At 50.3% G+C, this 13,803-nt stretch overlaps 5 protein-coding genes across 5 annotated transcripts; 2 read left to right on the forward strand and 3 right to left on the reverse strand.

Moving 5' to 3' along the window:
• Window positions 1-35: 35 nt before the first annotated feature.
• PSV08DRAFT_403949 (uncharacterized protein) lies at window positions 36-1,100 on the reverse strand. Its single transcript, XM_014221854.1, has 2 exons — window positions 590-1,100; window positions 36-526 (listed from the first exon to the last, which is right to left on the reverse strand). Exons 1-2 carry the CDS (start codon window positions 1,010-1,012, stop codon window positions 428-430), a joined length of 522 nt encoding a protein of 173 aa, XP_014077329.1. The 5' UTR covers window positions 1,013-1,100; the 3' UTR covers window positions 36-427.
• A 617-nt stretch (window positions 1,101-1,717) lies between these two features.
• Window positions 1,718-3,226, forward strand: PSV08DRAFT_320114 (uncharacterized protein). Its single transcript, XM_014221853.2, has one exon. It carries the CDS (start codon window positions 1,897-1,899, stop codon window positions 2,872-2,874), a length of 978 nt encoding a protein of 325 aa, XP_014077328.1. The 5' UTR covers window positions 1,718-1,896; the 3' UTR covers window positions 2,875-3,226.
• PSV08DRAFT_378800 (uncharacterized protein) lies at window positions 3,213-5,623 on the reverse strand. The gene is made up of 4 exons (XM_066093355.1): window positions 4,702-5,623; window positions 4,498-4,530; window positions 4,336-4,442; window positions 3,213-4,286 (listed from the first exon to the last, which is right to left on the reverse strand). Exons 1-4 carry the CDS (start codon window positions 5,569-5,571, stop codon window positions 3,272-3,274), a joined length of 2,025 nt encoding a protein of 674 aa, XP_065948726.1. The 5' UTR covers window positions 5,572-5,623; the 3' UTR covers window positions 3,213-3,271.
• A 4,098-nt stretch (window positions 5,624-9,721) lies between these two features.
• PSV08DRAFT_9536 (elongation factor Tu GTP binding domain-containing protein) lies at window positions 9,722-11,526 on the reverse strand. The gene is made up of 3 exons (XM_014221850.2): window positions 11,283-11,526; window positions 11,204-11,232; window positions 9,722-11,150 (listed from the first exon to the last, which is right to left on the reverse strand). Exons 1-3 carry the CDS (start codon window positions 11,449-11,451, stop codon window positions 10,017-10,019), a joined length of 1,332 nt encoding a protein of 443 aa, XP_014077325.1. The 5' UTR covers window positions 11,452-11,526; the 3' UTR covers window positions 9,722-10,016.
• A 118-nt stretch (window positions 11,527-11,644) lies between these two features.
• Window positions 11,645-13,543, forward strand: PSV08DRAFT_320145 (mitochondrial 37S ribosomal protein mS47). Its single transcript, XM_014221849.1, has 2 exons — window positions 11,645-12,006; window positions 12,073-13,543. Exons 1-2 carry the CDS (start codon window positions 11,887-11,889, stop codon window positions 13,414-13,416), a joined length of 1,464 nt encoding a protein of 487 aa, XP_014077324.1. The 5' UTR covers window positions 11,645-11,886; the 3' UTR covers window positions 13,417-13,543.
• Window positions 13,544-13,803: the final 260 nt, after the last annotated feature.

The raw sequence follows: 13,803 nt of genomic DNA on the forward strand, positions 1-13,803 counted from the left end.
TTAAAAACTTTTCCTGGTGCGGAATTGTGAGGGACTGGTCCAAATACGAGAAGATGTGTCTTGATAACATTCATCTTCCTAATTCCTTATCACCGAGTTGTCGGCAATGTCATCTATGTATGACTATCAAGCAGCAAATATTTTGGACGAACTCTCCCTTGCGCAGATATAGGAAAAAGGAAATAAACTCAATTTTTAGACGTTACTAATGCAAATAGACACCGGATACTCATTTCCATGATAACACCACCCCATCTAACACTCTAAACCCCAGAAAATGAACAACACTCCTCTACATCCTTCGTCATTCTCCACATACTCTTGATGTCTCACACCTTTCCCAGCTCACTGACAACCGCACTATAAAGCCTCCTTTCAATCCCCAATATTGTATTATTGGCTTTCAGTACACATCCACGACGCACACTTATGCCAAAACGGCTGCTGCATTAACCAGCACAACTCCAGAGTACAAAACGATCCTGAAGCGGTTGAGCCATCCCCAGTACGCAATCTTATCATGGTACTAATCACACAAACACACTCTTGTCAGCTATTGAGCAAACACATATGAAAGAAAAAAACTTACAATAGCAGTCTGCATGCCTGCATCCTTCTCCGGCAAATCCGCATAATGAAACTCCTCCTGCTCCTTGAACTTCTCAATCAACGCATCATTAACCGGATTCATATAATGCAGCGTAAAGGGGAAGATCAAAAACGCCATGACGCTGCTGGCGACGTAGAGCATGGTCGTTTTATTGGAGAAGAAGCCAGATTTGTCAGAGGAGCCGTAGGCGAGAATGAGGGAGAGAATGAGGTTTGAGGCGCTGAGCGTGGTGGCGGGAACTTGGGCGCGGCGGAATTGCGTGTGCCATTGGCGGATGGCGAGGATGGGCGAGGGAGAGATGAGGACGGAGGGGATGGAGATGCTGCTTAGGGCGGTGTTCATGCCTAGCAGGAAAGTGGCTTGCACCAGAGTGCCGACTTGGAGGGTAGTGAAGGAGATCATGATTGAAGTTGGATGTGATGGTGGTAGTTGGAGAGGGAAGAAGTAGGGGATTGAAGAAATGGATAAGCAAGCAACGTGATGTGACTGTTGTGACAGAGGCAATAATTTGAGCGTTTATATCTAGACGTTGGAGTTTGTGATTGTTACTACGGATGTCCCATGGTGTCTTCCCCTCATGTCCGATGTTGCATCTCCATCTCCAAGTCCTACACTCCCACACACAAGCCGCAGAGGTGATACGGCTCTCCATACGCACCCCGTACTATCTTGCTCCGGAGATCGAAAGTAAACTCAACATCGTGCATCGATGGTCGGTGGTCGGTGTTCAGAATTATCATCACACTATTGTTGAAGTTCGACCTCAGCACCGTCTTGGCAGGGACATTGATACAGCGGAGTGTCTTTCGTCACGTGACATTTCACGCTACGGAGTTCCGTACAACGCCAACACAAATGCAGGACAACGACAGTGGGCCAGCAGCAATGCAGCTGACAAACAAAAATAGCGAAGACGCAGTACCGGGGCCCCGAGAATCCGAATTTGTAATAGCGGGTGAAACAATAGAAACTACGATCCACGGCGATGGCGATTTCGATTTCGATCGTGACGTTAACTGTGTGACTGTGCCGCATTACAAGCAGTCGTATTTCAGCCCCCAGCCGCACCTTCTTCCTTCGTGCGCAGATGCTTTTCACGCTTGAGCTGAAAAAAATCCCCTCACGATCCTGTAAGCCATCAGCATAGCCGTTTACATCAAAGTCCTCCATCCAAACCCCCACGCGCCATAACGCACCTACGACACACACACACACACACACATCCATCCATCCATCAAAACACGCATAGACATTTAATTCCACCACATTTCACTAGACCAACCACAATGGCGAGCTTCCCCACTTTTCTCAAGTCCCAGCTCTTCTACAAGCCCAGACTACCGGAGCCAGAAACATTTGCTGGCAAGACGGTCATCGTTACAGGCGCCAACACAGGTCTTGGCCTAGAAGCAACACGGCACTTTGTCCGCTGCGGCGCCACAACCGTCATCATCGCATGCCGCACGCTCTCCAAAGGCGAAGCCGCCAAGCGCGACATTGAGGAAAGCGAGAAGCGCAGCGGTGTGCTCCAAGTCTGGGAACTAGACCTCTCCTCGTACGCCAGCGTCAAAGCCTTTGCAAAGCGCTGCGAGACGCTCCCGCGTCTCGACGTCTGCGTCGAGAACGCCGGCATAGCAACCGGCAAGTTCTCGCGCGCAGAAGGCCACGAAGCCCACATCACCGTCAACGTGATTTCCACATTCCTGCTCGCACTGCTGCTCCTGCCCATCATGCGCAGGTCAGCCTTCTCAACGGGAACAACGCCCTATCTCACCATTGTCACATCAGAGGTCCACCACTGGACTCAGCTGCCGCAGAAAAAGGAACCCAGCATCTTTGCTGCGCTCGACGATGAGTCAAAAGCAGACATGGCAGACCGCTACAATGTCTCCAAGCTGCTGGAGATTCTCGCGCTCAGGTACATGACTAGAGTGCTGATTAAGGACCGTGCAAAGTATCCCGTGGTCATCAATTGCGTTACACCGGGCCTGTGCAAGTCGGATCTCGTCAAGGACATGGGTATGGCGCCTGTTGTGTTCAAGACGTTGTTGGGTCGCACAGTTGAGGTTGGCAGCCGCACGTTGGTTAACGCGGCGGCGCTACCTGATAGCGCCGGCGAATACATCATTGATGATCACGTGTCTGAGCCGTCGACGCTGGTTATCAGTGAAGAGGGCGCAGAGTTATCCAAGAGGGTTTGGTTCGAGTTGGCAGATATCTTGGAAAAAGCTTCCCCTGGAGTGACCCAGAACATTACTGCCTAAACTTCTGAATACACTGCGTACACAGTGTTGTGCCAGTATGTTGCAGGCGTACTGTTTTGGGGACACGTGACTCTTATCATCGTATGATTGTCAGTGAGATGTTTGGGGAACGGTACAGCGACAACACTGCGATGGCATGAATTCTTCTTTCTTTCTTTTTCATCTCTCAGTCTTTGTTCGGGTCTTGTATTTCCGTTCTATTCTTCTATTTACCTGCTACCACAACCTCTCTGCTAAAATGTTTCATTGCGGAAAGGCGTCCTTGTTCACATGAGGGATAATGAGAACATACCTGGCTGGTAACTCAGCTCAATTTATGACAAATCAATTCTAACCAAATGCTCTTGGTCGATTCTCCGTAAGCTAATGCAATGACAATGCCAAGTCGTGATTCTTTTCAGCTCCATCTGTGGAGAAAATACCGAGCCTTTTCAAGCACACTGCTGACAAGATGTGTGGGGTGGTTCTCCAGCTTGCTGATGCAATACAGCAAGCTGTTGCCGCCCTCAAAGATTGGTAATCGTCTGTTGTCGGGAAATGTGACGACCGGGGTAACCGCAGGGGTATTGAGAAAGCGTTCCTCATCGCTGGGTAGAAGTGCGTCAATACCCACTTCCCGGGACTGGATCCCCGAACTCAATCGCTCTATCGTCCTAAGCGACCAGCAGGCCATGGATGCGCGGTAGATCGCTACCGGCCACCAAATGGGTCGCGCGTCGACCGGTAGATTGTCGATAAGCCGGAAGATCTGGCCAGCATGGAACAAGATGTAGTTCCCTCCTTCGGGATAGCGTACCCGGCTCCACATCTCAGCGCATGCTGATGCTGATGTTGGAGGCTCCTCCTTGGCACATTTCTCAATGTCAGGAATGCTTGTGCATACATTTAAGCTAACCATATGCAGCATGATGATGCCCGTCCAATCCACTGGAACGGCCCAGGGTTTGTTCTCACTGTCCATGGCAGTCTGCGAATGTCGATTGAGAAGTGCAGCCAAATCTTGGACTAAATCCTGTGTCTCTTGTAGGCGGCCTAATACCTTAGTCTTGGAAAGAACACGATGCCTATTGGTCGATTCATCGTTATCGAAGATGCGAAGAAGCTGTTGCTGTTCCAGGACCATGGCTTGTAGGGGGTGGAGAAGGAGACGCAGATGATGTGGAGGTACATCGTCACTACCTGTTAGTCGACCTTGGAGAAAACTCCGGAAAAGACCGTTCAGTGACGGTAGCTCGCGACCCGTTTGGATCTCGTTTGCACCAGGCTGTCCAACCCAGTCATTGTACGATTGTGCGTTCCATAGATTACCATTATTAGGTAAAGGCACTTGCAAATCGCAGTTTGAAAGCACTGGAGGAACATCATGAAGCAAGCTTATCTCAAGGTCCACATAGACCCATGCATGTACATGGCTACAAAGGTCAGATCGGACCACTTGATCACGTAAAAAAGGATTCTTACCGATTTTTTGTCTCAACCTCTTTCCATCTCTCCCATAGGCTCTGACCATCTAAGCCGTGGTCGTGAAAATCGTGCTCGGGATTTAAAATTCCACTGCTTTTCAACAGCTAGCGGATCTGTTAGCATCCTATTTATGTCTTATCCAAGATAACAATAACTTACACTTAGGTACTGGCCTCGTTTGGACATGGCATACTGATTTGTGTTAGCTTTACGCAAGAGAAAAGTAGACTTGATACATACCGAAATAAAAGAACTCTTCCCGCTTCGCACACAGAGTGTAAGTAACTGTAATGCAACCCCTCCTACCATTGGCTGTGATATGCATCGGCGCTCGAGAACGTGGTTCAGTGCAACCATACACACCTCAATCAAGCCATGTGCGAATACGTGTGACTCATGGTAATCTGTGAGCATAGCGCCATGTGTAATGACAAGAATGATCAACAACATGCCTACGTCGACCGCGTCAATATTTAAGATATCTTGGATATTGGCGGTTGGGGAGCCAGGGAGACCAAGGTACGGTTGAACCGAGTCAATGCGTGCTGCATAAATCTCGATAAAGTGCATCAGCACGTGCGACGGAGGCAGCGATACAATGCGGCCGAACAAGCCTTCGGTCGACGATGATGGCGAGCTGCCAATTTGTAGCGCACGTTGGAGCAGCAGCTGTACAGTTGCCACTATTCGATCTCGAGCGTCATGCGACAAGGCCACAGTACCATCACCCTTGTTAGTGGGTAGCCCATCCCAGGCATCTGGCCGGGCCAGGACATGCACTAGTTCACCGAGTACATCATCTGTTGCGTCTGAGCTGCCTATTGGTATATCCCGGTTCTTCTTCTTCGGACTGGAAGTATATTGGCTATTCATCGAGCCTAATGGCATACTCGACTTGATTTGGGGACTTGTGAAAGGCGGAGTCGGGGGGTGGTTGGGACCGTGGAAGAGCCCCTGTTGCTGCTTGTACAAGCCATCATTCCCAGGTCCGCGCGGAGAGAGCTGAGGTTCGTTTGTTTGCATCTCCGAACGTGACATAGACGGGAAGAGATGAGAAGATGTAGTCCCGTCCATAGGCTCGCTACCTAGGGACACGGGATATGGAAATCCCATGAAGGCCTCGTAACCAGTAAGATCCAGTTGTCCTTGGGGCAAAGTCGTATCTACAAACATGTATAGTTCACTGTTGTTTGTTTGATCTTCAGGCATGAAATAGGCAGGAAATTGATCCATTGTTGCGTTTTGATTGCCATCTTGGCCAACGGTGTTTGTTGGCGTTGTCAAGGCCTTACTGCGCGCAGACGGCGTCCGAGAAGCTCTCGGCCGGCGCGAGGAGCACCTTGGTTGGCATACATAGTTTCTTGCGACACACTGAGAGCATGGCACCTAGTTGCTGCGTTAGAGGCCGTGCCAGATGGTCCAGGATTCCGAGTTCTCGGTGCTTGAGTAGCAAGTCGCCTGACTAACCTTACGGTCACATCGTGCTTTTGAAATGGCACACCGGGTGCAAGCGATGAGAGAAGCAGTATCCATCTTAAAGTGATGTCGAGATTACCAAGTAGCAGGTAACGTACCGGGATATAAAAGTGAATATGGCGGGACAGTGGTCTCCACTGCCTGCAAGGAAAACAAGGAACGACGCACAAAGATGGGACAGATACCGGTGAGTGCAGGAGGATGCGAGTATGTAGGGTTGTGGGCCCAAGCTACCCATGGGAAATATGTCGTTCACTGGCGGTTCCGTCCACTTCCTTGAACGTGTACCTGAACGGGGTGCTGGGATCTGTCTCCGATGTTACGAGCAGGGGTCGTCAGCTTTCAGGCGCCAGACCCACGGGTTTATAGCTAGTGGATTTCCCAAAACATGTTAGATTATGTAAGCATGCCTACCCAACATGCATCAGGTTGCAGCTTGTAATTATGGCTGTCGAATCAGCGATGCATGTCTAGAAGACCTGCCATAAATGGAAGTGCTCATGTACCCGTATAGGTCCTGTATTTTAAGTTGATGACTAGTGTAATGATTCGAGAGCTTTTTGAACTAAGGTCATCATTGGTCTGGAGCTTATCTTCTAGGACAGACTGGGATCATCCAAACCCATGTGTATGGGCAGAATACGAGCTGCAACATGGTATGCTTGCAATGCAACTCAGACGCTACGCTGATGGGTTGGCTAAGGCAACGGCTCAGTGCCACGGCGCCACACGACATGGAAAATGTGCAACATGGTACATGACAGTTTTTTAGGAGCCGAGTAGTTACATATCGCGACACTAGCTCAATAGCGCTCCACCCGGACTCTCAAGCTAAGCAAGGGAGGATCACACAGACGTGTATGTGTAAGTATGTGGATGCCTTTTGCATACCGCTGTTAGTCTAGGAGTTCCGTGGATATTTTAGTACGTGCGTATGTCTTGGGTTTAGCTGCGTTGTCCGTTCGTTGACCACGTCGAACATCTGTTTTTAAAACAGCTAGAAACAGCGGCTATTGAAAACCACCATTCTTTCCAGAGCGTAATCAAAATAGATCTGGACGGTCTTTTAGTGTAGCTTACAGATGGCGGACACTGCTAACACAAGCTGTGTTTACAGCTTGGCCGAACGACACTCTTTTCGTATCTCAGATCAACTTTCGCCAGATCATAGCAGTATGAGGGGACGTCTCTAACTATCCCCAATCAGCTTATTAGCAAGGTACATAATTCCTAAGGTACCAGAGTAGTTGCTCTCCTAAGAGCGATCCCTTGTGCAAAACGGAGTTCTCAATTCACAAGCGTTGCTCAATGTTTATAAAATCTGTTAAGATTTAGTTAGTTTTATTTTAATTTTCTCTTCTGCCACCAAAATAACCATTTGCTGAATTAACATCCGTTAGAGGGTTGCCCTGTTGTTGAAATCCGTTTTATAGCATGAATGCAGGGGATGTATAGTTCCTAGACAATACTGCTATTTGGGGTAACTAAGTGGTAACTCAATACATGCTTTCTTTTCAAGTATTTGTCGCCCAGATAGATCCACGTACCGAGCTAAACCCGTCATGGTCTTCCAAATGTTACCTAACACGGTATTGTAAACGGGAAGTGAGAAATAGAGTACTAAGTCATGCCCCCGTAGCCCCACGCTAACACCTTAGCGCCGCATTACTAACTGCACGCCTCGAAGGCCGCCCATCGTGCGGCGGGTGCTTGCTTACTATGCGATAAGCACTGTCTCAGCACACCATGCATACATGGCCGATGAACAATTTTCCTGTCGATCGATCGCACTGCAAAGTCTTGCTCTACATTTAGTAGTTAGGTAAACCACTAAAACTGCTTTCATGCACGGATGAGAGAGAGGCTGACATGCAACTCACGCAGATAGGCATATTCGTCATTATCATCATACTAATCGGTCCCCGAAATCCGACCGTCCACGCGGCTGCCATGTACATACTTACCATGTATGTCCCAATGAATAGCGTCGAGACGTGCCGCCCGCCTATCCCCGCATACTAATCCCCTTTCAAGGGTAACCCACCAGGTAGGCGCCGCGTCGGCAAAGCTTGATCAAACTCAATGCAAGTGTTCATATCACGACCCTCAACCGTTAGTGGTAATGCAAGTCATGACTGCATAACTCTCCTTGCCCCGTACCACCAGAGAAAGACATGTGGTTGTCTGCCCCGATTCTCAGGGCCCCCCACACCAACTCAGGCATGCTCTTCTTTGCAAAGTCATCAAGCTAGCGACGAATAAGGAAATGCACTTGTAGAGAGAATGCGGATTTACGCATGCAGGGCCTAAGAGTGCCGGTACATGGGGGCGTGGGCCGGTTGGCCGTGTCTGCAGGCGCGGAAACACGTTTCATTATCTCTATACCCGTTTAGAAGGTGTTCTTAGCTCTGAACCACAACCGACGGTATTAGTAGATAGGTGCGATATACGAAAAGAATGAAGAGAAGAACAAGTATTGCCGAACTTGCCGGTGGGTGCCCAAGGCCCAATGGCGCAAATGCCGAGGCTTATTACCTACGCGAAATGACCGACAAAGTCATCCTTCTCCGCTTCCCGATCAGCCCCATCCCACGGTTTTGTTCGAAACAAAAATGGGTTGCAGGGAAGGATTGCGGCTCATGCAGTCTACTGTGCCCGTCTCGGGCCGACGGTTCTTCCATACCAACGCATCGGCGATCCACTCGGAACATTCAGTGATCGAGGATTTGTATGTATCTGCTGGCACCAAATCGGGCAATGGTGCTTGGATTGAAAGCTTCAATCGTCGATATCCTGCAGTTTTTCGCTTGGGCCTGCTCACTCTGCCCCCCAAACCTCGTAGACTCCCCCCGTCAGCATATGATATGTATGCATCGGCTCAGGGTAAGAATGCGGATGGTGCATCGCCGCATGCATTGTAAGTATAAACTTACATCTCTGTGTACACATGTCAAGGGTCTGCATGCTGGATGGACAAGGTCTTGAGAACCCTTCTTTATCGCTTACTGTTCTGGTATCTGGGTACGTAGCCGAGCTTCAGTCAAGTAAGACCCGGTAGCATCACACCCAGCCCAAAACTGAGTACGATGACTAGTGGGGTACTCTTTCCGACACGCAATCAGCCTATTTTCCGCAAATTTTACGGTCGCGATCATGGAAGTCGATCCACTCTTTGTCAGATACATATCCTCCCGTTCCTGTGGGTGACTACTCCGTAGGAAGCCTAGAATCCGTTTGAATGAACGAAATCGGGCCAGACTAGGTCGCCGAATACAAACGAACATTTGCGAGATGTATTCCTGGGGCGCAAATCTAGGCTGCTCTCGGAAAGATAAATTCACACGACCATTGCATGTGGCATATTCAGCGCGTGCCAAGATGGGCGGTACGTCCCGATTGCCGTCGTAGCGAGTCTGCCGTGCATAAATAGATATTCCTTTCGCTTGCATACTAGGAAAAATACAAGTCCATTATGCAATGCTGAATCCATAGACTTCCGATACTGGTTGGTACACCTCGTCCGGACAAGGTTCTGAACGGCGACTACAAATTCAGCGGGCTGCAGTAACAACAAAGCCACTGACAAGGCCACTCCAGAACGACAGCTCACTCGGATCGATCCCCCAGGTCATCTGCCATCAGTGCGGTTAAACTGCCAACAAAAAAAACAACGGCAGATCAAGGTGCAGTTCAATGTGGATTCGAGTACTAGACGGCCACGTAGGATAGTAGACTTGTCGGGGCATCGAAAAACCCTCGGCCCTGTAAGTATGGAAGTCGGAAAGAATTAACGTGCGGGGAGAGATTTAGATATCTGTGAGAGTGTAAGTCAACGTACCGATAGAGGCGATATGCAAGGACGACGATTTGGCTGGCAGAAGGAGGATTGTATATTGTACCAAGCCAACTCCTACGTCGTGTTCCTTTCCATCCTCACATGTCAAATTCCGGAGTTTTTGAGTGCAACAATGTCTGTTTGAAAAGGTCATTATCTTCTTGAAGCTTCGTCATGTAGCTCAACGCCTCCCATCTAGATCCGTTTTGCTCGTTCTGCTAAAGTACACGATGAACGTCAAATGAGAAGTGGAGAGCAGAGATACGTCCGACACAGTGATTAATATACAAATGGCCCCCTCCAGGCTCGACGATGGGGTATGCTCGCATCATGCTCCGATCATGCTCCGTCATTCTAGCGGACCAACTTACTCCAGAACACGCGTCACCAAACCAGTAGCGACTGTCCGGCCACCCTCACGCATGTTGAAGCGCTGGCCAGTCTCCAAGACGTGTGGTGCGTGGAGCTCACAAACCATCTCGACGTTGTCTCCAGGCATGACAAGTTTCTCGTGGGCATCCTCGGTACCTTCGGGCCAGAACAGCGCACACGACTCATCGGCAGTGCGGATGAACATTTGTGGCCTGTAGTTCTCGCCGAAACCAGTGTGACGACCACCCTCCTCCTTGCTCAAGACGTACATGGAGACGAGGAACTTCTTGTGAGCCTTGACCTGTCCGGGGACGGAAACGACCATACCACGACGAACTTCGTCACGCTTGACACCACGTAGAAGAAGACCGGAGTTGTCACCAGCGCGAGACTCTTCACAAGACTTCTTGAAGGTCTCAATGTCGGTAACCTTGGTCTTAATGGGCGCGGTACCCTTGCCGACGAGCTCGACTTCAGCATCGCGCTTCAGAATACCTCGTTCAACACGGCCAGAGACAACGGTACCACGACCAGCGATGGAGAAGACATCCTCGACGGCCATGAGGAAAGGCTTGTCAGTCTCGCGCTGAGGGGTAGGAATCCATGAGTCGACGGCCTCGAGCAATTCATCAATCTTGGTGACACCAATCTCCGGCTGGCGGTTCTCGATGGCACAGAGGGCAGAGCCCATGACAATGGGGGTTTCGTCACCCTCAAAGCCATAGCTACTGAGCAGCTCGCGCATCTCCATCTCGACGAGCTCCAACATCTCTTTGTCCTCAACAGCGTCGACCTTGTTGACGAAAACAACAATCTTCTGGACACCGACCTGGCGAGCGAGCAGCAAATGCTCACGTGTCTGGGGCATTTGACCATCGGAAGCGGCAACAACAATAATAGCACCATCCATGTTGGCGGCTCCAGTAATCATGTTCTTGATGTAATCAGCGTGACCTGGGCAGTCGACGTGGGCGTAGTGGCGGTTTTCGGTCTGGTACTCAATGTGGGCAGTCGAGATGGTGATACCACGCTTGCGCTCTTCGGGGGCCTTGTCAATTGAGCCATAGTCGAGGTATTTGGCAAAGCCCTTTTCTGCTTGTCGCTTGGTGATGGCGGCTGTGAGAGTGGTCTGCAGCGTGTCAGTCTGGTGACGTCTATGACATTTGGTGGGATGTATTGTACCTTTCCGTGATCGACGTGGCCAATGGTACCTGGAAGTAATCAGCAAAGTCACGTCTGGCCTGAATAACAATACACATACCAATGTTAACGTGAGGCTTGTCTCGTGTGAAGGCGGCGTAGTTGCGGACACCGTTCATCCACCTGCTGGTGCCCTGCGCACCCAAGGCATTTTGCACTGGCGAGACGCCACGCTGGTACTGCACTGCAGCACGCGAAGTGCGCAGGAAAACCTTTGAAAAGCTTGACATGATTGACCCGATCACAGGACGCGGAAGAAGCGAAGGCAAGGCAATTGGCCAAGATGGCGATGTTGGAGGAGGGCGGCGAGACTCAAATCATTTTCTTAGCGCGAGAAGATGCTTACGCTGGCCATCGTCCAATCAGATGAGGGGGAGATCCGAGCTCGCCCACGCTGCATCGGCGGGGCATCACATTGCGGGCAGCAAAGACACAACTGATTTATCTTCCTTTTTTCTCTACTCAGTTTGGGCTTTCTCAACTCACCGGCAAGGTTGAGAGGAATCAATCTCACCATCTCGGCGTGTAGGCTAGATCCGCCGGTTGCCCAAGGTGGTGCCGGCCTCGACATCTCAATTTGCGGGTACTTAGTACGTACGTACCCGAGGCTCAACTCGGTCGGTAGCGTCGGTGAAAGTTACATCGTCATATCCCAAACACCACATATGTCTCTCAGTACACTGACAAGAGCGCCGCTGAGCTGCGTCTCGCGGACCCGTGCTACTTGCATCATGCCATTGCGTGCAAACATCACAAATCCCGCCTGGAGGAGCGGGTCAAGACTGGTATAACGGCAACCCTTCTCACCCTGCACCACGCGTGCCGATGCATAGCATACTGACGGTGCACAGTATGCCACGCCGACAGCAGACCTCCTGAAGGCAGAAAAGGAAGACGACCCCGACGATGTCATTTTCACCAACAACTATGGCGTGCGCAGCATCGAACTCAATCGGCCTAAGAAGCTCAACTCGCTCAATGGCTCCATGGTGCGCAAGATCATTCCGAGGATGCAAGAGTGGGAAAAGTCGGAACTAGCGGGTGTCGTTGTGATCAAAGGCAGCGGTCGCGCATTCTGTGCCGGCGGCGATGTCGCGGCATTGGCAGCGTGGAACCAGCAGGGACCAAAGGGACAGCAGAGGAGCGCAGACTACTTCGGCCTGGAATACAAGCTGGATCACCTGATTGCTACCTACACCAAGCCGTATGTCGCCTTCATGGATGGCATCACCATGGGTGGGGGCGTCGGACTGTCGATGCACGCGCCTTTCCGCATCGCGACTGAAAACACCGTCTTCGCCATGCCAGAGACCACCATTGGTTTCTTTCCAGACGTTGGTGCCTCCTTCTTCCTGCCACGCTTGGAAGGTGCGCTCGGTACCTACCTGGCCCTTACATCGGAGCAGCTCAAGGGTGTGGATGCCTTCCACCACGGCGTCGCAACCCATTATATCCACTCCTCCACTCTGCAGCAGCTCGAGGCACGTCTCGCCGAACTCCAGTTCCCCGACTACATGAGGCTCCACGAGCGCTTTAAAATCATCAATGCTACCATTGAGGAGTTCAGCACCGGCCTACCTACGGAGCGACCACATATCTCTGGTGAACTGCGCAGGACAATCGACAGTGTCTTCCACGTTGACCAGCCGGGAATCATGGACATCATGGCATCTCTTGAGAAAGTCAAGAAAACGCATGCAAACCCCGAAATCCAAACGTGGGCTGACAAGACCATTCAAACCATCAACAGTCGCTCTCCTATCTCTGTTGCTGTGGCTCTCAGGCAGATGCAGATCGGCCGCCAATGGTCTATCGCGCAAGCATTCCAGAGAGAGTACTCTATTGCTTCCAAGTTCATGGCTCACCCCGATTTCGTCGAAGGTGTGACAGCGCGCCTTGTCGAGCGCAAGAAGGAGCGACCCAACTGGAAGCCTAACACCCTTGATGAGGTCAAAAAGAGTCAGGTCGATACGTTCTTTGAATTTGGTAGGGAGCCGCCACTTCCGCTTATTAGCCAAGCAGACTACACGGAATACCCACATGCATGGATTGGGCTACCAAGAGAGGATGAGATTCTTAGGGAAGCAGCAGGCAAAAAGACCGAGGACGTTGTCGTCAAGTTGCTAGAAAAGTACGAGGGCAAGCAAGGTGTCAGGGAGAAAATTGCCGAGGTTCTTGACAGATTTCAAAAGTAGAAAGGTATCCACCTTGACCAAACCCATTGATCGGTTGTTTGAGTCCAACTGCTCGTATCAAAAACCCATACGTGCTGAATTTACTCAGCCTTGATTATTCACCAAATTTCTGGTTTCTGTTGTTTCTTGAAAACTCCACATCCTCTTCTGCACAGTTTTTCTTAACTCGTCTTTATTTCCTTACTAACATCATCCATCTAGAGGCTGGATTGATTAATCATGGCAAATTCACTTTTCTTCTCAGCCTGCACCATGCGGAAGACGCTACTGGGCTTTCTCTGGTATCCAAAGACAAAGGGCGGTATGCCAGTTTGTTCTTCCCACCAATTTTCAAAAGCAAAGTGCTACCATGAGCTTGATAAGAAGCAATTCCGAATCGCCAACGAA

The sequence above is a fragment of the Bipolaris maydis genome, assembly GCF_028858645.1.
Source record: "Bipolaris maydis strain C4 unplaced genomic scaffold PSV08scaffold_11, whole genome shotgun sequence".
In the NCBI taxonomy this organism is placed as follows: domain Eukaryota; kingdom Fungi; phylum Ascomycota; class Dothideomycetes; order Pleosporales; family Pleosporaceae; genus Bipolaris; species Bipolaris maydis.